Source organism: Plectropomus leopardus, chromosome 8 (assembly GCF_008729295.1).
Source record: "Plectropomus leopardus isolate mb chromosome 8, YSFRI_Pleo_2.0, whole genome shotgun sequence".
In the NCBI taxonomy this organism is placed as follows: domain Eukaryota; kingdom Metazoa; phylum Chordata; class Actinopteri; order Perciformes; family Serranidae; genus Plectropomus; species Plectropomus leopardus.
Window position 1 is genome coordinate 17,692,104 of NC_056470.1, and position 26,952 is coordinate 17,719,055.

The window sequence follows — 26,952 nt, forward strand, 5'->3', positions numbered from 1 at the left end:
CTGGCCTCCTGGCATTTTGTGAAAGTGGCCCCCAAGCAAAGCTAGTTGGGTAAACCTGATGTACTGTATATATCAACTAAAGACAACTTAGACATGTGAAACTTCAGGTGAGAGGCAGCAGTGGACTATTTTTATCCAGCATCAGACTGGATGATCTGGACTGGCAGGTTTGAAACAGCCATAAAGGAAAACTGAAAATGTAGGAGAGGAGCAGATGAAGCTACCTCTTGAAGTTCAATAGTCTTCAGCTTTTTCTTTTTTTTTTTTTTTTAAATTGTATGTTTATTTGGAATGAACAAACAAGTACAGCATTACATTGTTTAGAAAAAACTGAAGCAAGTGGCATTCCAGTTTTTTTGTTTTAGACCAGAATAAAAAGAGACATCCATCGTCCAGGCATCAAAGTTCAGAGAAAGATAAACTCAAATTGTGGATCAGGTGTCAGTCTTCAGCTTTTTCCTAATGTAATTTATTCTACATGCAACAAAAAATTATACTTTCACATGCCAATCCCGTGGCACTGAAGCCCCCTCCCTGCTGACCCTCTACTGTCCATACTGTACAGCTCCTCGCTGGTGTGGTTACCCAAAAGGCACAGTGAGTCACAGATGTCCTGCCAAGAATATTCTATTTAAGTCTCCAACAATACATGCAACGTGAACCCTGGAGCATTTCAGGAAATGATGGTGATGAAAATGGTGGTAGGGCAAGTGGGAGACAGGGGGAAACAGTGTCACTGAGGCTTGATGGTCAGACACTGGATGTAATGTGAAAGACCGGGTGCCACCTTTAATTAGATGATGAGTTACTGGCGGAAGGAAACAAATAATGTTGTCATTCAACAATATCCTGTTGTGACAGCCGCTCACTCATTATCCTTCTGTCCTCTGGGTCTCCCTTTCCTCAGGTCCAAAGCAATATTTCACTTTCACACTCTGTTATAATCAAACAACATAATGAATACTATAGCTAAGGTAATACATTGAATCTAGATGAAGCCTCAAAATTTGAGTGTTTAACTTTGAGATAAAGGGTTAACAGGTAGCACCTAAAATGCAAGAGGAAATTAAATGTGTGGCAAGTAATTTGTGTCTGACTCTTTCACAATAAGAGGCACAAGTCTGACTGTCCCCCACAAAAGACATTGGTTAAATGCGTATTTTGAAAGGCTTAAAAATAAAAAACCTTTCTAAATCTTAACATAATATCAACACCTTAAGGGTAACATGAACAATACGTCTTTATACTGTAAATACTGCCATAAAACCTGTTTTGCTGCAATTGCTAACATTTTGAAAAGACGTGCTCTGTCAGTGAAATCATACCATAATGTTACAGCTTTGGATCATTTTTATATGCTTGATTCTGATTTGCTGAATTTTGTTTTACATTGCTGGTATATGACAGTTTAAAGATTAGTTTATAGGTATTTAAATACTATTAAATCAGTAGAAATTATTTCACTTTAATTTGCCAAAGTGATTTACACATCTCCTTCATTAGGCTACAGGACAGTGTCAGACCTAAATGTTGTTCTTGATTATAATGTTTAAATTTGCTGCATCAGATTTAAAGTTACAGAGCTGCAGAATGAGCAGCTGTCACATTTGAAATAACGGAGTGGGAAAAAAAGGGCTATATTAATTGTGCATTCACACAGTCAGTCATTTCCTGCCAGTGTTCCTCTCTTACGATAATTGAAGCAACAAGGATGCTTTTTACGGTAATATTTATTAAATCATTCTTCAACGGCGGAAGTAGGCGGCACACAATCGATCATTTTTAAGTGTCAAATGACACATGAACACGTCATTTGACTCATTTTCTGTGAACCTGCTCAGAGCCTAAGACAGAAAGACTGATTTAACAGAGAGAGTTGACAACAACTTTCATGGTACCTATTAGCTCTGATCCAGGCTTTAGGGTTTGCCGAGCCAGCTTTTGCTTCACGGTACAACCCCCAGGACTAAGATAAACTGTATGTATGGTGTTTGAAATAAAGGCCTCAGTGTCATGTCCGCCACAGAAGACAAATATGAATTGCAGGATCTCAGGAGGGCAAATCTCAGCCTTAAGGATGATTTCCTCAAAGTGAATTTCCTCATTGCACTTAAAGTGTCAGACATCTGAAACTCAAATTCCAACTGATATATTTTAGACACCATATCAACAAATACACAGTTCACTTGTGTGTTCACCAATTCACTGTTGTATTATCATTACCACTTATCTTATTTCCTTTTTGTTCAGCTAACAAACCCACACAGGTGTTTCCAGTTATTCTGGCTGATCCAGCCTCTGCTCTGACTGAAGTTTGGCAGAGCTATAATGAGCTGCCTTTATTAGTCACGGCAAGGCAGCTTCATTTGTATAGCACATTTCATACAACAGGGCAATTCAAAGTGCTTTACAGAGCAATACAACTAAAAACATAATAAAAGTACAGATTTATAATAAAATAGAAAAGAGATAAGATATAACAGGTAAAATCATTAATGATATATTTTCCACTGCGTACATCTTAGTGGGTCAACATGCACAGTACTGAGGTCCTGATATTAAGTTGCTGGGTTTTTTAATTAGTAAATTGCACCTGTGTCTTTCCTCCAATGGGTTACCACTTACCCTGACCCTGGAAAATGTCTGACAAAAAAGGTTAATAATAATGATAATAAAATAATATGAGATTTCTGTTTGTGCTGTTAATGTACATTGTTGTCCTAAATTGCAACGCACAAGGAAATGATGAGCTACTTATAGCTGCAAACCATAAAGAAATACTATGGATGGTGGTGAGACAACTCAGGGAAACTAAAACAGTGCAAAATGTTAGTAAAAAAGCATTGTACTTTCTCCTTGTGAAATTTAACTGGCAATGAGGTTTCAAAGTTGGCAGACAAACTGCATAGTTTCTTATAAATTTTAAAAAATTGAGGACACAATCCTGAGAAGAGGTTTAATCCAGCCTGATCTCACTCCCAGGATGTCAAAATATGCCGCTTAAGCGGCATCCCCGCCATCACCGAGGGCACAGTTTAATGTTTGAGTGAGTTGGCTGGATGGCTGAGGTGTTTTGTGCCATTCAAAGCCAGGTGTTGTTTTAGTGACATCCACAACCTTTAAGTAACTACAACCAAGTAGTTTTGTTTCCTAGCCCTAACTGCTGACCCCTTCTTACCACCGACCCCCTCTATGCCAAAGTATAATGCAAAAGGCAAACACCAGAGTCAATTTAGTAACGCCTGAGGCTTCTGCTCTAGCAGTAATGTATGACAAGTAGGGATGAGACTACTTTTTTTTAATCGGGCAAAATAAGTCAAATTATTGCGTGGGTGTAGTCTGGGTGCACAGAGGGCCTTTGTCACAGCAGAGATTTTGACCTGCTAGTAGGAAAAGCACAGGTGTAACCAATAATGTTAATAATTACATATTATTTTCTGATTTACTGAAAAGTCAAATTTATATATTGACAATCATCCAAAAGACTGCATACGTTTCAAACACAGTGAAGTTGCCTTTGACTCTAGATGCTGCATCATCACCAGCAAATCAAAGTTCACTGTCTATAAACAGGACATGGTGCTGCCAGATAAGAATCTCATTACAGAGTCGTGGCCAGATTTATAATGAATTATAATGCATGTAATTATCAGATTGCCATGTATAACGAGTTCATAATGCGCTCCCTATGCTCACAATAGACTTTAAGTGTCCCCTTCTGACTATCTTATCATTTTTTATCATACTTGGCCATCTCTGACATCCTGCAGCTCAGACAGTCACAGTTTCTACAGTAAGTGAGGTGGAACAAAGGTGCAGTCCATCCATCTGCCGTGTCGACAGCAACCCTCTGTTAAGACAAACCTAAAACACAATCCATAATTTTGCATGGACTGAGCAATTTGCCTTCATGTCTAGCGTGACAGACGTGGTGCCAGCTGTGTTTACCGAGACACCGTGTGTTATGAACCTAATCACTTTACCAGCCCCTGCCTGCCTGTTATGGATGGCACTTGTCATTTACAGAGGAGAGCCCAGGGCCATCAGTCATCTCTGTGTGAGTGTGTGTCTGTGCGTGTGTTGACAGGGTGGGGTTGGTGGGCTTTTATCTGTCTTCGGCTCCACTGAAGATGACACAGTAAAAGCTCCTCACATATAATCACTGAAGAGAAAAAATGAAAATGCTGTTCGGGGAGCATGCACAATTACACAGACAAGCACATGTGAATTGTCAATTACATAGGAAATATACACCAAACTGCTCTGTGCACTGGCTGCAGCAACTTCAAAACCTAAAATGCTCAACTTTACACACAACTGTGATCTCATTGCTGTTCATTTAAATATGAATGAACATGCCGGACATCACCACTTATACTGTACTTCATGACAATTACAGGGACTCAATAAAATTAGGTAAACACCTCATGAAAAGGGATTGTTGAATAACTCGATCACAAACACTTCTAACTGAATGGGTCATATTTCACTTTATAGACTATGGATGTGTCTTTGCAAAGCGGAAAACAGCAAACACATTTTTTAAACTACAGATCATCTAGCAGCAATCTGCAACTTAAAATGAATGTGGGCCAGGGGTGTGAAGTGGAGGGGCAAAGGTGCCCCCCCCCCACAGTCAGCCCCATTGCTCTGTCTACATCCATCTTTGAGCTCTGCCTTAATTTTGATCTCAACTTCACACCTAATCTTCACAAGTTTAATGATTGCCCAGCCCTTCGAAAAAGTCTGTCCACACACAGACAGAGAGACGGACATATAAACACCCGACAAAGCACTCAAAACGACTTCTATGGTATATCCCTCCACAATAGGTTGCACCAGAACCACATTTTGTCACAATGACACACACATAAACTGAATCACAGTGTAAACAACACCAGTCGCCATGACGCTGTCACAACTGGTAAAGACCAAATCTTGCCTGAGAGGCAGGATCTGTCACTAAGTGACACTAACAAAGATCATGATAAAGTAACACACAAGTCAAAACCAAGCAGAAACCAGCATGATGGCACCTTAAACTGCAGTTTTTCCAACGGCCACCAGATTCTGCTTACCTAGAATATTCCAACTGCTGAGAAATCATTGAGGGAAGAAAACTCAAATTAACCATGAGGATGCTGAAATGAAAAAAGAATTGAGACTATCACTGATCTTTCAAGTTCATTTCATATCTTCTAAAGTGTTTGAAGGGATTGCAGAAACATCAGATGCACGTTGGTGTAAGATGACAAAATTATGATTCAGGTCCAAAAACTGTTCATATTAGGCTACGGGACAAATCTGCAAAGTTATCACCGTGAATATCATTTGTATTTCGCTGCAACAATTGCAGGGCATATAAAAGCTGTCAAGTTACAAAGAAACCTACCTGGAATCTGCGTTTTCACATATTTCATTGTCCTATACGATATGTAACCTGATGACATGTTGCTGTAGGTTGAAATTTTTTGTTATCGGCTTCTACATTGGCTTCCATGCAGCATCAACATGGGGCTACCATTTAAACGTATGAAGGGGCTGCGTTTCTTCAGCTAATGTACGAGTGAGACCTCCTTTGATCTGACCAAATAAGGTTTTGGACAAGCTTATGACTGGTCACATGGGGGGAGCTGCAGACACTGTAGACAAAACATCTACATATTATCACCTCGTAAAGTTGTTATGATGAACATGTCAAGAAGCAATTGGCTATTCACTCATTTTGCAAATACAGAGTAACATTTATTTGATGTCGTGCATCTCTCCACCAGCTCCTGTGGGAAATATATGGCTGCTAAATGCTCCACATTGTTCACCAACTATCACTGACTCATCTCTGTTGTTAGTTTCTGTGCATGTAGCATAATCCTGCCAGAAAGGGGGATGGCAACGATAATGTTATTTATAGCACAATGTATTACACGGAAACTCAAAGAGCTTTATATTAAGGGCCAAAATACATTTTTAAAAAAAAACGAGAACAAGAAGCATAAACAACACACATATAAGACGTATAAGTATTAGACATCAACACGATCAAATAGAAACCCCTGACCTATCAGAACTGTGCAAGAAGCAAGCAAGACTCTAAGCCTGAGAGAAAAGAAAATGTTTTGAGTTTGCTTTTGAATATAGACACAGGTGACCTCACAGCAGGAGTATTGCTGAAATGTATAAAAGATCATTTAGTAACTGAGTCTCCAATTTTGTCTTCGTTTCTTTCTGACTTAAGTGTGCGGCCAGCTGAAAAGGTGATGGCTCACTGGTTTCTACAAAAACATCACACGTTCCAGTGAGTCATTCCTCCCCTTTATCCCACTCTCTCCATCGTCAAAAGACTCAACTGTTTTACCGAGAAAAAAAGTTTAAAAAGTTGTCTTTTAAGCTAATTCGAATTCATACAGTTCAATGATTTTTGTGACTGCATTGGCTTACAGCAATATTGTACAACACACACGAACCTCAACACACATATTCGTGCACACACACACACACACACACACACACAGAAATAAAGTGCAATAATAATATAGTATGAAATGCTTATAGCAGGATTTTGGAGGTGATTCTGTATTGTAACAGGAACCAATGAAGTAATCTCAGTACTAGAGTTACATGTTAGAATTTGTGTGCAGGTGTAAAGACTCAGATTGCTGCATTCCAATTGGAGTTGTCTCAATCATTGTTTGGATAATCCTGCCAAAAATGTTGCAGCAGTCTAATCTGCTTTTCGTAAACACATAAACCAGTTTCAGAGAGTTAGTTTGAGACATGAATGCTCTAAGTTCTGAGAATGGTGACAATCAAAAAAGGAAAGCTGTGAGCCATAAAACTAACAAAATTAAAAGAAGTTGCTCAATTAGTCTCCAGTGCTCCAAACTTAAATTGGTTATTGTTGGCTGTTTTGCCTTCATCAGGGTGGTGTCTGGGCTTGTTTTTGTCATCTGAGCTATAGATTATCAATAAACAACATTACCGAAGCAAATTCTTTCCAGGGTCTATCACTACAAGTGATCCCTTTGGTTTTACACATTCATTTGATCCATTGTTGATATAACAATATTTATTAGGGATTAAGTTATTTTTACAATTTTGTCTACACCTTGTAATTCTCTCATTTAATATTACTTTTGTAAAATCCTCACATGTGTATCTACTACTACCTCAAACCAAACACAAAGATCCTGAAGCTGTTCTGACGTCATCCCTGTAAAGCCTCCTGCAGACTGTGAGATTTTTGCATTTACATGAGTTCAGTGCAAGCCACGCTGTGTGATATGGATCTTAATAAACTTGGGTATGACATCAAGTTTGACGTGTGCAGACTGTGCGATGATATGATATACCTAAATCCATCAGTGTCAACACACCGTCTACGCTGCTGTAGTGGTAGAGAACAATGTAAATCTAGAGAGGAGGAGGAGAAGGGGAATGTGGACGCAGCCATGGCTGGGGAAAAAAAGGCCAACTTGGCACACCAGTTTCGCAACAAGAGCTAGAAGTATTAGCATTCATTAGCATTTGCAGTGTCGCGCTGGTCAGTGCATCATTTCATGCTGCCTTTCTATTGGTATGTAGACGTAGGTCGTAACAGCAGTCACACTGTGAGATTCTCATCCCAAATATCTGACACTGTCAGATATTTATCTGAGGCTATCTTTGATCGCACGACCGTGACCAGTGCCGTCCTTGCACCTCTCTCACTGTGCGACATAGGAACACCGTTTTAGAGCCACGACCAAAGATATCCCCACGTTTCTGCCACGATTGTCATCTTTCATCTGAGACAGCCCAAAATTGCACAGTGTCTACGGAGCTTAAGGAGACCTGCGTTTGTGCATTATTGGCATTATGTGCTGTCAATAGCTGCTGTAGCTTTGCTATCAAGAACAAGTGTCTGGATGTGTCAGAGTTGATCAATAGCTAACCCCTCATACTACCATGAAGGCAATAACTGCTGTTTCTTGAAGGTAATGTGGCCAGTAAATTGGGTGAGTGCTCCATGAATAATGTGTTTCATTGACTTGGTCTCCTGTGAAAAGAGACAAAGTGGAGCACAAAAATGCCAGCGGCCATTCATAGGCAAGTTTTTTATTGCCTCTGAAATATCCCATATGTAGGACTCACCTTTGGTCCTGTCGTATCATTGTAGCAATCGGTAATATGTATTCGGTTTTGAAATACAGAGCAATCATAAACACAGAGTGGGCTACAGCCAGTGGTCGATCATGAACTGACACCTCTTAAAGCTCATCAAGAACCATTGAACCATTTGACAATATTAGCAAATAAAGAACAAAGGACTAATCCAACACCCTCAGGTACTAACTGAAGTTACTCAAATAGAAAAGAGCTAAGATCATTGCAGCCTTTAGAAATCCAGCACTGTCATGGGAAATTTTCCACATTGTCTCATGGGTATTTGTCACATCCCATCTGAATAAAACATATGCAGTTTGTTCGGTATTTGTATCTAGGCCGTTATTACACAATATATTCTTGGTCTGTCTGTCCTGGGCTACATTAGAAACATGGCAGACAATGTGGACAAGAACCTGCTCCCTATGTAGATATAAACGTGTCATTCTAAGGAAACAAAAACACAACCACTTATTTTCAGGTCATTATACACCAAAGAGATGCTGGCATACCCCAGAAGAAGCCGTTGCTTATCTTCTGTGGGTAAGTAAAATCAATGCTAAACAGTACTGTCTCTATTTCATTATTTTGAAATGTATTAAAAAGTGTAAAACTTGAATGTAATATTATTTTTACATAGAATATATCACTGTTGAATGGTATTGTTTTTGTGAAGTATTAGTATGTCATGAAATAATGTCCATGTGTGCTCTTTTCCTATGAAAATGCACCCCAAAACCATTGTTAAATAGGTGATTACAACCCTGGTTTGTATGTGTCTGTGCTCTCTCTTTATTCTTCACTGCATCTATGAAGGTAAATTATTCTCACATGTATACACACATGCAGAAACAGAAGAGCACTCATCACACAGCAGGAAGGAACAGACCACAAAATTCCTAATATCAAATGTGCAAATTTGGTCAGAAGGTGAGCAATGTGACTCATGGTTTCCAATTTCTGTCTCTGTCACTATGTTGCACACTTTGATCTCATGATTCCATAATTTCCCCCGACACAACCTTATGAGCAGGCGGGACAGAATGAAATAAGCAGCAGAGAGAGGTCAAGTCTGGGCTCAGTCCGTCAGTGCAATATCCAGGTGTGCTGGAACCTCAGTCGTAATATTGCTGGCTCTCACTAACACCACAGTAATGAGTCAAAAACCCTACTTGACATCACCACCAGCCATCCACAGCTTCTAGAAGACACTCTTCCAACAAGGATTGAATACGAAATATCAATTAAAAGCCCGATCTTCTTCTCTCACGACCGTTACAACTCCTCCAGAAGCATACATTTTTCAGTGACATCTACTGCAGCTGCTGCTCAACAGACAAAAGTCAGACCAAAAAACACAGGGACACAACATTCAGCACCTCTCTGCAAATGAAAAATCTTCATATCTTGGACACTGACATGTTTGATAATAAAATTGTCAAATTAAAAAGCAAAAGCCTCTGGCAACAAACAAAAATTCTTCAGCAAATTCGGAATGGCACATCTTCAGGGTAGAGAAGACATTTCTAGGGTTGAAAACACAACTCAGACATCTGATTGCATCCATTTGTATCAGCTACATTGCAAATAAAAGGATGTCATGAGGACACAGTGTAACAGACTCTTTCTCTGTGATGAACAGGATGCTAATATATCTTTTAGAGTATTCTCATTGCACGAGGAGTAGAAAATAGGCAATACTGTTATAAGACAGGCCAGAACAGAGACTCAAGAGCCTAAACAGCATCAGTCTTATTTTCTCCCACGGGCCTCTGTGCCAACCATCGTCAACAAGAGAAGATTAAAGGGGACCAAACGTTTTTGACAAGGAGGGAACAGAAAAACACTTTTAGGTGCTCTTTGGAAAACACTGAAAAAAAAAAAGAAAGAATGTGTTTTGGTTTAGCAACACCACAGCTCACAGTTTCACAACGTGGTCTAATGCAAATAGACTTTCAAAGCACATCAACATCCATGCCAGTCTTAAAGAAGGTCTTCAAATTAACATTTAGATGGAAGTGACACTTCAGGACCTTGCGAGTCAAGAGTTTAGAGAGGAGTGGGTGGAATAAAAAACTGCATCCATCAAAGTCATTTTGCACGCCCCAAGGAAAAGTATAAAGTGGACTCCAAGTTAAAATCCCCCATTAGATTAGAGCCCATTAACTCAATTATTGACAGGTGCATCTTATGATCCACCGTGAAGAGGGCAGGAATCGTCTAGATCTGCTTATTATAGTTGCTATGTCGCCACAAGCAACAGCGAACAGCAGGGACTGCTACTGACTGTGTGAAGCACTACTTTCCTGTGTTCACACATGTAGAATCCCCTTCGGACGTTTTGGCCAGAGATTGCAAGCTGTGCATCCATCCCCAGCCTGTATACAAATATAGCTAAATCTAAACCCTGCAATTTCTGACACATCATTGTGATCTCACTCTCACCCTCGCACACTCTCCTTTTCTGCCTCCCTCTAGCCACTTATTCTTTCATAACATCTCTCCCATATAAGGTCATTGTCCCCTCTCAACTCCAGGGTGGAACCTACTTTGTCTCTCCCTCTTAGGCCATGAAAGCCTGCACAAATGGATGACTGACAGCTCCATTAGAGAGACAGGAGAGCAATAACTGTGTGACTGTACTCCGGGCTTTATCTGCTGCTGTCCGCTACCGGACACACAAATACAGAATAATTAATCTGCATTCTCATGCCCTTATATGGACAACAAACAAACTGAATTGCCAGACTGTGTTTTCTGTCAAGTTCTTTGTGGCCTTCTACAGCCATGGCTGTATTGGAGAGATGAATGAATGATGTAAGATAAACAAACAAACATGATGTGCCAACAAAGATACACATATAGAAAATATATTCTTCCATCTCAATCTGGGTCCTTTCAGTTTGTTCCTCCATATGTTTTCCAGGCAAGGTTATCTCAATCTACAGTATTCAGCCAGCTAATTCAATAAGCGAGTGCAGGAATAGCAGGATTAATGGGCAGAATGATTCAATGAAACTGTATAAAAAGGTAGGGGCCAAACAAGAGGACATATTATGATGCTGACATTCAGACAGCTTGCTCTTTACACACGTACAAATCAGTGTTTGAGAAATACCTGAATTGCCACCTGCCACTGTTTTTCCTGTATTACAAAAGCAGAGGCTGAAATAAATTAGAACTACTAAACTATAAAATCAAGTAGTGCTAATCAAATATGAACCAAAATTCTGTTACTGTGTTGCCTATTTTTTGCCGAAAGAGTTCTCAGAAACATTTTAGCTCATTATTTAACTATAATTCGAAATTATTTGTTACCAGCTGGCCACCATATTGTTTCTTGTGTGGAAACAGCCAAGATCACATATGTCAACTGCCAGCAGGAGGGTCAACAGCGCAGTGCATTCTGGTAGTTGTAGGTTGTCTACCTCTTGAGCAAAAGTGAGTCGCACAATCAGGGCCTTCACATGCTCCTCTAAGCAAAACCAATTACACCGCCCCTCTATTTGCAATGTACCATACCAGCGACAACACAAAGGCTAGTATGCCATACATATAACACAAATGGACAGAGCAACTTCAAGTATCAGCAATATCAATTTTACAAACCCATATGCAAATAATGCACCAACCACATACATTTAAAAATAACCTTCAATTACCTGGTGTGGAATTATAAACAGCAAAGTAATGACAGCACATAGCTGTTTTTTCAAACTACTACAATTTCAGCTCTTCAAACTAAATAATACAAATACAAATCTCTCTATATAGGCCTACCACTTTCTCGTTTGACATTCTGCATCAAAGTCATGCAACTTAACGTCTCGAGAGCAAATAAACCTTACCTTTCAGGAGTATTCACAGCGTTTTGCGAGGCCAAACTTAAGTCCAACTCTTTCCATTCGCAGGGGGATGCTTGGCGTATTTTCCAGTCCTCAATACCGTCTTTTTCAAAAGTTTACTCTCTTACTTCCAAAAACAAGTTAAAATTTGAAGCAAAACCTAACATCCTCGGTCGCCGAGTAGACTAGCCACGGCCTTTTCAGACTCTCTCCATTTAAAATCCGACAATAAAGACATACTGAAGACTTTCAGTCAGTAACGTCACCTGTTGGTTTACTCTCGCATTTATGCATGTTGTTTTGTTGATGGTGGTTTTCTTCGAAGACACTCAAACTTGGTGTCCGTCAGGCAGGCTGCCATTGGCTCGTGGGAGCTGGGGGCGGGAGGTGGGGGGTGAAGGCGCGACCGTAGTATAGTATGATTGACACCTGTCTCAACAATTCTTGTGCTTACAAAAAGCGTAACCTTGTATGCTGGAGTCTGCAGCTGGTACTATTGGTTACTGCGCGATTTTTTTTCGGCCAAAGTGCCGCCCTATGTTTGGTTCGCCTGTATCAGGTGTGTCCAAACTTTTTTGAATTGGGGGCTAGAGTAGTGACGTGAAAATACCTGGGGCCTGCTGCTTCTCGCATCATGTGGGTTACTTAAAAAGGGAATCCTGTAATGACAAAAAAAAAAACACAACTGTTTTATCTTTCAGTGAAAAATAATTTGCTGTCGACTTTACACTTCTTTGCTGTAGGGCTCTGTATTGGCAAGAATCTGGCGATAAAATACATAACACAGGTTAAGATTCAATATATTGTAGTATTTTTAATGCAGTTTTAAGGAAAATTATAAAGACAACCATATGCATATAATTTGAACAGAAAAAGGTTACTTATTTAATGCAATCAGAACTGTAGGATGTGTATTTATCACAGCCCCTATAACATGCAAGGAAAACGTTGTTATGCTGGAATGTCTGTTTAAAACAGATATAATTTAAAACAGATTACATAACTGGTAACAAGTTGTCAGGGGATTACACACACACACACAAACACACAAAAGTTAACTACTTATTAAAAATCGATGCTGTATGCTGTGTGGTACCAGGACATGAAATTGCAGTACTCAAGTGCATTAATATTTCATCAATACTTTGCTGTGGCCATTTCTGCTATTTAGCAGGAAATGTCTGCTGTGAGGTTACTGTTTGTTTGCTTGTTGTTTTTTGTTCACATAAACACATTAGTTCTGCCTGCATAGCTCCTGCTTGGTACATTTCTACAAACTGTGTGACAGTCTTGCAATTGTGAGGTGGATGGGAAAAATAGAAAGTGATCTGGCTTTATGACCAAGAATGTGTGGGGGCACATATAGTATATTTTTAACAACAAACTAAGGGACATTTAAAATCTGTCCAAGGGCCATGATTGGCCCTTGGGCCAGATTTAAGGCATGTATATGGATGTTCCAGCCCTGGCTGCAGCCCTTTTTCTCTGTTTTCTCCAGTCATGTAACACTAATTTCAAAAGTGTCTGTGACTTTCTACTGCATATACAGATCAGTTTTATGAAAAGGCCTTCTTTTCAGCAGTGAAATATTCTTTAACCACGGCAAAGGAAGATTTTAATGTTTTCAAGTGGCCAACTGCCTGCTCATCTCACTTAGAAGTCTGTGTAGAAATACACTTCTTCATATTATCTGAGCATGAGGCTGAGCTGTGTCTTTTCTTTTTTGTCTTCCCTTATAGCGGCCCACCTATAGCCACCATGGGCTTCCTGCTGTGAGTAAGCCAACCATGAATGTCCTGCTGACCTGTCAGCACCTACACAGCTGATCGCAGCTCTGAGGGGAGCCCGTACAAAGTGAGAGTTTTCAATGTATGTGCTGGTGATGAATGACATGCAAACGCAATACACCAGAGGGTTCGTGTCATATTGTTCAGCAATGTGCAGGGAATGTGACTACCTGTGATGTATTGCAGGAGGTTCATCTAGCTCTGCAGCACATCAGGCCCAATATGTATTTGCCTTTTGGTTGGATGAGAAGCTTCCCTTGCCATGGTACGTTGTGGATAAACAGCCCCTGGCACTCTTTCCCTGCACCTTCTGTTAGTCCAAAAACAGGGTGGCTTTGATTACCAATGGGGATTAAAAAAACACTCATCAATAATGTAAAAATGTAATTAATGACTTCCCCCATGTGTCAGATCTCCCATCCCGAACCCCTGCACTGCTGCAATCCCCGCGCCACCGTATACAGGAATAGGACAAATATAGAAATGGGAAGTCATTATTAAAACATAGCAGTTTTAACCTTTTGTGAAATACACCATCTGAATTTGTGCCTGGTGCTTTGTTGTTGGTGTCATACCTTCTTCTATCAGGCCCCCAGAGGCCACCAGCTACTGGTATCTGCAGTGGTTCCCCATGCCTGTTTTAAAGCTATGATTGCAAACTTTGCTTTGCTGAAATATTGATGCTTCTTTGCATTCTGAATGTGTGTGCAAACACAAAAACGAGAGTAATTGCTTGTGTAATTGCAATAAAAAATGATAGGTTTGGTATGAGCATTAAATTTGGGTCGTTTCCAGCTGGTGATGGTGGAGGGAAAATACTTTTTCGTGATATCTTTTCAGGATTTAGATGAATACTAAATGTCACTATCCAGCTGATGTTTATGATACTGCACCTTCCTATCATACCAGAGCTACTAAATCATGTGGTGTTGCTTAGAGGTAAATGTATTTCAAAAAACTGTCACACACTCTGCGTTTCCAAGTTACAAGACTGACATTTCATCTCACCACCTGTCAGAGCCTTTTAAGAGAGAATTTAGCAGCCATGAAATCAATTTCGAGTGACCCTCTGAATAATGTGTTACTCATGTCAATGATGGTATCATGGCAATGCGTCTGTCTAAAAAGCACAACTGGATTTTGGTCATGAGTGACACCTTAGCCTGTCTATCTGTACTGATAAAATTATCCTGTATTATCCTTTATTATGCATTATGTTCTTAGCTCATAAAGACATGTTTTATTTTGAACGTAATAAAAACACACCACATCTTAAGTGCTATTGAATAATGTCAAAAATCTATTCTAATTTTCATTTAAATTAATGCAACATTGTGAGAAGTTATCTTATTACCTAACCAAAACTTCCCCAGATGTTAGTCGATTAATGTTTATTTCCCTTTAATGTTTTCTGTATGAATGGGTATTGGGAAGTCAATTGCAAACACACAGCCTATCTAGTCACATACATCCCCATCCTCTATAGTGACATGCAGAGGCAGCTGCTGTCTATATAATTACTTCCTAAAAAGATCAGTATCTTGACAGTTACCTTATTGATGGTCAATGGAGTGGAAGGTACTTAGAGGAACATGTGAGGATGGTGCAAACTACAGGGAGCCTGGGAGAGCTTGGCTGCTCTTAATCAGACATAAGCTTCCCCGAAAACCTGATTTGTAAATAAAATTGTACTCTCAACAATTTGCTGTTTTTGTCATGCATTTCTATTTTTCTGTATTTTCATCATCATGGATCATGTTTAAAAAAATATGTGTTTGTCTGTGACATATATGTATAAATATGTTTATGTATGGATGGAGCCTTCTGTCTGTAATCTGCTTTCATTTTGTCCGTATTTGTGCATGTTTTCTGCTGCGATACCAGCATGCATGTTGTTCTTTCCATCACAACTGAATCATTGTGGCCCAATCATAAACTTGACTCACTTTGACTCAAATATAAGATGAAACAAACTCTTTCATTGTCCCATGTCTGCACGCTGAATTGGGATTATTGATTTCTACATTAGAAATTCATATGTGTCCCCCAAATGTTGAAATGATCCCCCTGTCCTTGGTCAGCATACAGATATGTCAGACAGACAACAAGGATTCTTAAAGATGTTTAAAGGTGTTTATGGGCTTGATAAATCAAACTACTGTTCTTTTAAATCACAAGTTTAAACTCATCAAGCAGCTACAATTCAAAAAAGTGCTGTTTGTTCCCTTTCTAGCCAAAGTTATCTGGTTGGAGCTAATATCTTTAAGAAAATTCCGAAATATTTTCATGGATATGCTTCAGTCCACAACCCTTTGTCCTCGTGACGTTGCCCATTTTTAAGATGTGTGTGCGTGCGTGTTTGGTGAGGAGGCAACAGCTCTCAGCAGCATCATAACCATCAATGAGTATTCTACGTAGCCTTCAGCACAACGTGACATAAGACCTGATACTCCACCTACGCTCCAGTTGCTGATTGGCGTTACGTAGGTATCCAGCTATTATTTATTAGCTCAAAGCGTGGACTCCTCATTTATACTGACCGGATCTCACTGCAGGATCTTTCCGTTCCCACTTACTGTAACTCTGCACCGGGGCGCAAGCAGCTGACTCTTTTACCAAACTATCTGCTCGACAGAAAACAGGTAAAGAAAAAAAAGATTACTTTTAAACGCTATAGGTGAAGTGTTAGTTTTATTCCAGTTTCAACTGTTGTATTTTTCTATCATGAAGAAGTGGATTTAAGGGGTTATCAAGACTTTTTGAGACCAAACACAAGGCGACTGCGTGACATTATTGTCGTCATGTTGTTTTTCGCTGGATAAACACACAAGAATTAAAACACTCATTTACTAATTACATGAAAAACACGTTGCGTGAACTGTATCTGGCAACATTGCACAGTGCGCTTTTACGCACAAATTACGCAGCAAGTTATGCGCAACAGGTACAACTGGATCCTGATATTTAGCGATATTTTTTACCTATAGGGAAAAAACTTGAGGAAACAAAATAACTGTTGATTTTCTCGCGCAGGTGGTGCTCAGAAAATGAGGAGAGGTTTGCTGCTGGTGACTCTGTTTCTCGTCATGAAACTTCGATACAGCCAGTCCAGATGCGAGGAGCCCGGATCGCGCAGATCAACATCAGATGTAGGTTTGCAGGCGCGTTATGACAAAGATGATTTTCAGAGCATCTATTGAAAAAAAGCTGATTATTTATAGATTTATTTGCTTCTCATAATTGCAGCAGACCACAGGGTTGGACAACCTCAAGCGGAACATTCTGAAGAGGTATAGCGATTTGGATTATGACAGCTTTGTGGGTCTGATGGGCAGAAGAAATGCCGGTGAGTCTCCTACTGATTACATTCATACTACTTCTACTAATAATAACAGTTTGAATGTTAATAAACTGTAAAAATACGCATAAAAACGGAAAAAAGAACAAAAATATATACTCTGTTGTAAATGCTTTTTCTTGGATTTGGTAATTTATCTATGATCATTTGATCTTTATTTTTCTAATCCCATATAAACTCTATCTCACAAAGTTGTTCCTTTTTTTCTTTTAATCTAATTTTGTTTATTTTGATCAGATGGAAATGAACTAGAGACACCACAAAAAAGTAAGGTCTTTGTGATTTAGTGATATTAAGTACTTGCATACTTTAAGTGATCTGAAATCATGAAAGATAAAATTAAATGAATTCCTCATTCCTCTTTTTAGGAGAAATGCATGACATTTTCGTTGGTCTCATGGGAAGGAGAAACTCAGAGCCCGGTGAGTGTGGCAATTTACAAACGTCAAATATCCATAACAGCCCTGTTAGCTTATGTGGGGACTCAGATTCAAGGTTTTCTCTGGTGTTCGTTGTGCAGAGAAAATATATTTACGGGACTATATTATAATGTCTGCTCTCACAGATAATGGTCCCTGGAGGAGAGAGTATCCAGAGAGGAGAGGCATTTTTCTCAACAAGTGCAGGCTGAGGTGAGTGCCTCTTCTTTTTCCCTCAGTATGGAACATCTCCACTTCTTGGAAAGATAAAGGTAACACTTAACCAGGCCACTAAAGGATAAAACCACATGGAACCGTGTCTCAAAGACTCTCCTAACTCAAATTACTTTTTTTGGCCTTGTTTTTCCAATGTGTGAAATAATTCATTTTACATATTTAAAATGCATGTGTAAGAATAATACTGATATACATGTTATGTGCTTTGTCGCAGGTTTCTTCAGGGGCTGTAGACATTCATACCAAAGCAACTCTCTCATCTGATTTCAGTGATGGAAGATCACAGAGAACACACACAACAAACTACATGTCTGATGGAAATGACTTCACATCGTGATTCACACTGTAAAGCTGCCAGCTGGCTTATGAAAGTGACCATTAACTACACAGATTGTATTTTGTTTTATCTGACAATACATGATTAGTAGTGACAGTGGATATATTCTATTTCCTTATCATGTCATTCATTTTTCTTTCAAAGCTCAAAATAAACATAATTTTTTATACATCATTTATTCATTTAAAATGTCAGTGCATTTTCCTGCAACTGTTTGAATGATACTTAAAATCGCAGTGCAGACAGTAATGTTCAGTCACACCTGCTACAATGCTTATTGTTGAGTTATATTAAATCACTTGACAGGAGGGATTCATCAGAGTTTTGTACAATACTGTTCTGAAGCTGTAGTCTTTTCAAAAAGAAGTACAGAGGGTTTCAAGTATGCACTTCTTCATAAAGGCATCTCTTTTCAAAGGTAAAAAGAAAAAAAACAACTCTTTTTTCACAGCGCAGTTGTTGCTTTGCTTACTGAAACAAACATTATTACCGCTGGCTGAGGATTTAGAGCCTGCTGTCTAACCGCAGAGGGTTCAAATGGAAATCAAAAATGGAAAAAAAGTAACCAGTCACAAAGGCAGCAAAACAAATTCACTTTTTTCAATTTTTTTATTGTTGCATGGTGTTTCAGACAGCCCTCAAAAGAACCCAGTTTATAGTCTAAAAATTCAATTTCAGAATGGTAAAACCAGAACATCATATTTAACACCAGAAAAACAGCCAGAAAAGAGGCTAAATATTTTTGATTTGTGACACACTGCCATTTGTTGTTGACCTCCATTTTCAAGTAAATAAAAATAATGAATTAGAAATTATAAAATCTCTTGGCTCAGACCAGGTACTTGTAAAATGCATTAAAATAATATTCTATGTGCCTCTTCCTGCCTCATTCTGAGCAAACATCTGTGACTGTGTAACGTCATAAATTCATATTAAAAAATGCTGATGATGTCAAACATAATTAAACCTTTATCTCAGTTCAAAATAGCAGAGCCCCACAGAGCTGCCACTGACTTATAGTCAAATTTTAACCACTCTCAATGTGAGTGCATACGTGTCATACTGTGTTCGCATCAAGGAAGACCTGTCAGAAGAAAATGTGTGTCGGGTACCATGCCACAACTCTGGCACCATTGTTCACAATCAACCAACTGGAACAGAGTCAGTGGTGCCTGCCTTGAGTGACTGCGGTCCTGTTCTCTGTTAAGTTTAGATTTACAACTTTCTCTGGCTTAGTTTCTGCTTTAGTTTGGTTTCCATGACCAATGACTGCTAATGTTGTGTGACTCTTTGCATCTGTCACCTCCTGAACCCGTTTCAGTCCCACGGTCACGGCTGTCTGTGAGAGTGGGCCGAGGATCAGACCCCGGCGTAGGGAGGGCTGGTAGCGTGGCCTGTAGCCGTATGCTCTCAGGTGATAGGTATAGTACTCCAGCATGTACATCAGCTCTGCTTCCACATAATGGAAAGATACCGCCAGGTCTGAGCAGCACTGTGGACCCTGAAGAAGAATAACACACATGCAAACACACACAAATACACGAGTTAGGACATAGGATGGATCACAAGTATATATGTGAAGATACAAGTTAAAAAAAAAAAGATTTTTAAACATATTTCGACATTATAGCAGCCATAGAATATCCTACATGTGGCATTTTAGCACTAATAATTATGAGACATAAAAACAAACAAAACCCCCACACTTCAGATATTCTAGTCACATCGTTTTACAGCAAAAAAGTGAAACTGACCACAAATCATCCGCAAACACACTGCCTGTAAAGTGTACAGTCCTAAGAATACTCACTGTCAACAGCTTCATCTATTAAATAAAGAGGGAAAAAATATGTAATGTAAGGGAGGAACATTTTGTATGCAAACAGGATTATGTGTAAATTAAGTGTTGGGAGCAAAATAATGCCCCAGATTTCTTCATTATTGATATCAAGACTTTGTAAAGAAAGTGATCTATTCTTATAGAAAAATCCTACATTTAGCAAGTCTCATGCCTGCATTTGCCACTGGCACTGATTTTAAGAATAAGATTGAGATCATTCTACAAGTCCTTTGAAAAAAACTAAGCAATGTTGCCTCCCTCCCGTCTGTGTCACTCAGCCTCACGCCTGTAGTACAACTAAATATAGTGCAATTAAAAAATATATTTATATTTCTTAAAGGAGCTGAGTACTAAGGTTTTTAGCAAATGTTATGCAAATAGCAATTTGTTGAGGACTATTTTCAGTCATGGATAAATGCACATGGAAGCAGCAGCACCATGTTTGTAAGTTTATTTGAAGATTAAATGCCTGTGTTCATCTTAATGAGGGCTGTTAGTGCAACAGCGTGACTCATTTATGTGTTTTTAACAGTTTTTGAACAACAGACGTCTATGGCACAGAGCTATAAACTGATCAAGATTTACTTAGTACTTAATACATGTAAGTGGGAACAAGTCATTGTTTTGAACTTTTTAACATGTCACCAGCCTTATGGTAAACTATATAGGTGAGTGCATTTTTAGACTTCACATACACATTTATACACAAAACCTCACCTGCTCATCAGTTAAATATTCACACGCACTCACACCCTGATGGTTGAGCCATTGGGAGTAATTTGAGGTTTATTATCCTCTACATCGAGGGGCTGAGATCAAACCACCAATGTGTTTTTCTCTGATAACTTATGACAGACATTTGGGAGGTTTAAAAGGGAGCTGAATTATCAGCAGAGGTCTCCTCCTTACTAAAACAAACAGACTTGATGATTTAAACTGTTAAAAAACCCTCAACTGAGCAGTTACAAAACAGTGGTTTTCCAATGCTGCTGGTGGGCTTCTAACTATAACAGTCCATACAGAAATGTAAATGAGTCCTATCTAGAGACAGTGTTTGGTTTGGCTATTATAAAGTGGCGGTGCAACATGACAATCTCTGTAGACAAGGACCCGCTTGCAAAGTAAATATAAACAGCTCATTCTGAGGTAATGAAAATATAATGATTCATATTTTCAGGCAATTTTACACTGAAGAAAACATACCTATTATATTATATTTTATTCCATCTCTGCCAGCATATCTTCCTATATCCTACAGACTGAACCTTTAAGTTCTAATAAACTGTTACATGCTGACAGTCTGAAACCACAAATTTCCATTTGTACAGTTTGATAATACAACATAATTACTTTGCTATTAATTTGTTTTCTTGTTTCCCTTTCAAACACAGAGGACAAAGCAGCTCCATACACTGGCAGTCAGTGTGTGACAGGATCAGTAATGAACCTGTCTCATTTTAATTGCAAAGTACAATAAATTAGTTGAATAATCTGTGACAGATGACCAATTTTCCCTTTGTTGACAGGACATTGTCTCTGCTGCAATCATCTACTTTAAAATGGACTCATTTCTTTTTCAACGTGCTCTTTCTTTGCAAGGGTCAAGTACGGCATTCGAATGAGGAAGATGTGATAGATGTGACAATCTTGCTTATTGTCCCCCTAATGAGTCACTTAAACACCTACATCTTGTTTAATCTATCAAAAGCAAAACAAACAGTATACTGCACACTATTCATTTTCTTTAGGTGAATAGGTCCCTACTGTACATTTCAAAATAAGAGTAATTCTTGTGCAGATGTACACTAATCATATTAAAGGATTTTCAACAAACAGGTTCACCCCCTCAATAGGACGTCTTACTAACTTGACTTGCCCCTTTCTATTGAGGCTAATCCACTCCACAGGATATCTCTCTTACCACGGAGCTATCTGTGAACCATCTTGTGCTTTAAAGAAGTATTTCACTGCTGCAAGGCAGACCCTGTTATAAAACTGAGCTGTTTTTGCAGTGGAAAGATCCAAATTCTTGGTGCTATATGATGTGAGAAGCCATAGAAAAGGGCTGTGGCATTCACTTTTGCTCGAGTGGTAGAAATACTACAACTACCAGAATGTACAGGGCCGTAACCAGACCATTAAACATTCACACTGGTGAGTGAAGTAATCAGTGGGGTGTCGAGGCTTTTTTTTTTTTTACTGGGGTGGCCCAGGTGGGGCACTAACTTATGCAGGGGTGGCATGAAATATGAACGCTTTTGCAGGCACATTGTGCATATGGCATGGCTTTAATTGAACATTTTTCTCTCCACTACCCACTATACCTACTTTAATTACTAACATTGCAGTGTCTTACACTTGTATTTGTAGTTCAGTTTAAAAAGAAACATAGACTTACCTATCACAACATAAGAGTGACACCAAACAAATCCAAATTAAAACAGATTTTCGTCTTTTTCTTGGTGGCTTTTTGGCAGGCAAGACACTAATCTGGTACTTTACTGCATCTCAGGTTTAAGACTGAATTGCACTTATAACAAGAATTCAGTTTACTTGTCAAACGGTTAAAACTAACTGGGCAGATAGCGAATCATAATGGGGTGGCACCTGGAGTGGCCAGTCAGAATTCAGGGGTGGCCTGTGCCACATCAGGCCATTCTCGAGACATGCACCTGGCAGTAATACACCACGCCCCCAGGAAGTGAGTCAGGCTTTGAAATCAGTTTTCATAGTGGCCAAGCAGTGGAAATACAACTGAGTCTGTCATGTAATGCCTTTGGGAACAAAAACATATTTTCCCTGACCCTTTTCACTATCAGGATTAAATGCATTCTGTCCAGTAACATTTCAAAAGTCTAAAAGAGCTGCATGATTTAATCATGTTTTCCATATTCAGTTTGTTGGAACGATAAATCTGAGGTAGCGAGATGGAGAGTCCCTTGCGGGAATCATGTTTCAGTTCGTTGATATGAGTCTTTACTATTAGTTCACTGGGCACACTCTTCTAAAGCATTCTGAGCAATGATTTGATCTCTATTTGTTTACTTTACCCATGTCTACCAACTTATATTTTGGTACCATTTCATAGCACTACCTCTAAAATAAAACAAAAGGTGAAGGTACTTGCCTCAACAATTGGGTAGTAACAATAGTTCCAGTACCAGAAGCTTTTGGAGAACTTGCCAGTTAGATGGTGCTCTGGCACAAACGGGTGGAAAGTTTCTCGATGCAAAGTATCTCTGGAGTCCCCCGCCAGAACGCCCATCTTCTCCAAACACTGCCCCAGCGCCAAGTCCTCTACAGGTGTCGTGTGTGCGCAAACTTTGGTCCGAAAACCTTCCACAAATCTCTTGAGGGCCTCTTTGCTCAGCACATAGCCTGCCCCACCGCTCATGTAGCCTTGCTTGGTGTAAGGCTTGAAGCGTTTGCCGAAGTAGATGGGCTCTTCGGGGGTGTGGTTGGATAGAATCCAGCGTAGGTTGTCCACCACCACATAGGTGTCATCGTCTGCCTTTAAAAACCAATCTGCTTCACTCGCATGGTGCTGGTAAACATAATGGAAGGCTCGAATGGTCTTCCAGTAGAGCTGGTCACGGCCCTCTTTGGTGCCCAGACCCACTGTGGGGAAGTCTGGGTCCTCCTCAGAACTCATGAACACCACCATGTTGCAGTGGCGACTCCAGGTGGCCCTGACATGGCGGGCCCTGCTCTGCAGGTTATATGGCCCCGTCATCACCCAACAGAGAACACGAACCTTCTTGTACAACACGTCTGCCACCCGGCTGTCTTCGTCTAAAAGGATACAGAAAACAGCACAATAAATAGTGTTAACTGGTGTGCAGTGGAGCAATTGTATGCATGATTTCTCCATATCCAATCAGTGTCCCCCTGATTCATGCTGCTTTTTTTTTCTTTGATTGAATTTTGCAACGTGAATGACAGTTGAGAACTCTGATAACCCTGTCAAGTCAAGAGTAGGTGATTATTGTCACATGCAGTTATAACCAAGTTGCCCACTGAAATTCAGTGTTTACCAGCATAAGTTTGTCACTCATGTGGTAGATAATAGATCTGTAGATCTGTTTACAGCTGATCATATCACATCGATGGATGAGAAGAGCAGGTTTTTGTAAGTAAATTCTAACTTTTAGGCCCAGCAGAATGAACTGTTAGTTTCACTTTCCATGTGCCTGACGTTCTGCTGTGCTGTCTCTGCTCCAAGTGTGCTATAAATAACTGAATAGTTTGTATATTCCAAGCCTCCGTGTGCATTTCCCTCCTCTGCTAAGGCTACTTCCAAATCAGCTGAAGCATCCATGCCAAATAATACACACCTTGTCCGCTCTGTCAGCGTCTTTCAGTGTACCATAATGCTTTTCTCCACTTCACCATTGCCATCATCCCTAACATCTTCAAATGGCTCAGTGGTTAGTTGACAAAATTTTTGATGGATGTTAAATCTAGCTATGAGGGGTACAAAACATATGGATTTAAGTGAGAAGGAACTAGATTAAATGTAATACAGCTTTAATATCAAATCTCATTAGTTCAGTCAACCTGACGCCTAAATTCCCCCCTGGGGATGAAATAAGTATCTGCCTATACATCTATATTTGTCACCCTATACATACTAAATGTAAAATCACATCAGTGTGAAAGATTGTAAAGCACCTGCATGTTCAGGGTGGAGCAGGCTGATGAGAGCAGCTCCCTCCTTTCTCCAGATGGTTGGTCTCTCTGACACTGCTGTGGCTTTTTCCTGAGCCTCTGATAGCAAGGGGTAGCTCCTCTCAAACCACACCTGGCGCAGGAAGAAGAACATGCTGAAGCCACCCACCAAGAAGCCCAGGGAGAAGGCACATCTGGAGCTGGAGCCTTTCATGTTGAGACCGTGTCCAGCACTGTGATGTCCCCGTTACAGCATGTCTACATGGGAACAACACAACACACAATTTTGACAAACTGACAGACCTTAAATGTGCTTCTTGAAGTGCCTTTACTATTATTTTGCAAGTCACTGTATCAGAAAAGACAATAAACTACAGTGTTATTGGCACAGTGAGACATGTTTTTCATGCGTGCATAAACATATAAAATATGACATGCAGTTTGAGTTCACTCTGATAGCTTTATATGATATTGGGTGCACTTTACACACCAAGCCTGCAACACATTTTAAGCATTGCCCTCAGGGGCCTAATCTCCCCTCTCCACTCTCAAAGAGAAGTGCCTTAAAAGTAAACAAACCTTGTGTCATTGCAGTACATTAGGAAAGAGGAAAGAAAATCCAAAACAGCAGACAAATGTCTCACCAAGCTGTCTAGACTTGAGAGTTATTTGAGTCAGTGCATGGACACTAAACTAGTGACAGTTTCCGCAAACTTGAATGCTTTCTCCCAAACTAAATTATTCTAAGTTCACCTACTGTAAATTAGAAAGTGTGCTCCACTAAAATGCTTAAACGGTGATTTGTACCACTAATAAATGACTGTGGAGAGGCACCAGGATCTGTAAGGATGACTCATCACTTCACTTCAGTTTACATTTGAATATACGCTATGCAGGAATTGCCAGCTATTGTTTAGTGAACAGCATTGCCAGCTACAGTGAAAGTAAAATACTGCCAAAGCTGTGACTGCTTGGCATTTCACCTTGCTTTATATATATATATTTTTTTTATTGCATTGTGTCTGTAATTTTCGTAGAGTCCTCTGAGAGCTGCACCTAGCTGTTATCGTCTTATAAAGTCCCGACCTCACCTGCATGCTGTGCCCAGCAATGGCCCAAACATGGTAAAGATTTTTAAAAAATTGTGAAGAGAAAGAAAATGAGAAAATACTAACAAAGGTAAGGTTGTAGGTCTAGTTTCAACACCGAGGGGGACACATATGAAAGAAGGGGTTTGGGGGTCCACCGCCAGAAAACTTTAAGCATTAAACAGTTAATTTTCTTCATTTTGGTGAATTTCTATGCACAATTTAGTGATTTTCAACATCAATTTGTTGTGTAAATGTCACATAACAAGTCCTTTCATAGCTGTATTTGAGGGACAAATGCACGTTGTAAATATTGGAGGGGCGTATCCCCTTTGTCAGCCCCCCGGATCTACACCCATGGACAGAGGGTACACTTGATTTAGGGGGATTAGGCCTACTTTTCTATGAGTGTATACATTGTATTTTAGAGCAAATACTGCATGGTAAACCTTTAACTATAGTAATTCTTAACTATAATAGGCTATAACACGTGAGTTTATGTTGCCAGTGTGGCACGAGGACTTTAGAGAGGTCCTTGTGGACATGGACTTCACACTTGACACAGTGTCACTGCCAAATTTAATTTCAGTCTATCTGTTGCCTCGCAGATGAGGTTATAGACCCCAGACTTGAAACAAATGTTAACGATTAACATGACGAGAGTTGTTTTTGGGAGTGATGTACTCTACATTACTCATGCTTCCCTCCATTACCCTGACTGTAATTTAAAAAAGCGACAATTCAGCCGCTCTAATCGAGGCATACATCCATTTATACCAAAAACACATGACTCAGTCTGCTGCGATAGCGAATTAAGGCCATGTGGAGCACAGATCTTTGTCTACACACACTCCGCTGCGCGTATATCTGAAGTCAGCACAAATATGTTCAACAGCCACAACCGTATGTGTGATTTATTTACCTTTGCAGGGACATCAGTCATTTGTGGGCACGATATGCTCGCACCCCTTAAGAAACGAATTATTTCCTGTGTCTGAAAACGGCACGAGCACGTTACACCTGTCAGTCATGTGGTCACATGCTGGGCACACTCATCCGATGCATTGTTTTTGATTGAAGTCCTCCCTATCTTTCGTCGCCAAATGACATGATTATTGAGAGGAACGCCACAGAGTAGATTTACATTACACGGCATCACGGGCTAAACTCTGAAAATACGGCCTCTCATTGGCTGGCTGCCGGTGACGTATTGAGAAAGCCAATTCACGTC

At 39.7% G+C, this 26,952-nt stretch overlaps 2 protein-coding genes across 2 annotated transcripts; one reads left to right on the top strand and one right to left on the bottom strand.

Annotated features, from left to right (window-relative positions):
* Positions 1-16,326: 16,326 nt before the first annotated feature.
* On the top strand, positions 16,327-18,202 carry tac3a (tachykinin precursor 3a). Its single transcript, XM_042490994.1, has 7 exons — positions 16,327-16,416; positions 16,808-16,923; positions 17,021-17,120; positions 17,370-17,399; positions 17,501-17,554; positions 17,698-17,764; positions 18,003-18,202. Exons 2-7 carry the CDS (start codon positions 16,822-16,824, stop codon positions 18,019-18,021), a joined length of 372 nt encoding a protein of 123 aa, XP_042346928.1. The 5' UTR covers positions 16,327-16,416; positions 16,808-16,821; the 3' UTR covers positions 18,022-18,202.
* A 513-nt stretch (positions 18,203-18,715) lies between these two features.
* c1galt1a (core 1 synthase, glycoprotein-N-acetylgalactosamine 3-beta-galactosyltransferase, 1a) lies at positions 18,716-26,829 on the bottom strand. Its single transcript, XM_042492024.1, has 4 exons — positions 26,644-26,829; positions 24,637-24,891; positions 23,093-23,757; positions 18,716-19,626 (listed from the first exon to the last, which is right to left on the bottom strand). Exons 2-4 carry the CDS (start codon positions 24,845-24,847, stop codon positions 19,288-19,290), a joined length of 1,215 nt encoding a protein of 404 aa, XP_042347958.1. The 5' UTR covers positions 24,848-24,891; positions 26,644-26,829; the 3' UTR covers positions 18,716-19,287.
* Between the last annotated feature and the right edge of the window lie 123 nt (positions 26,830-26,952).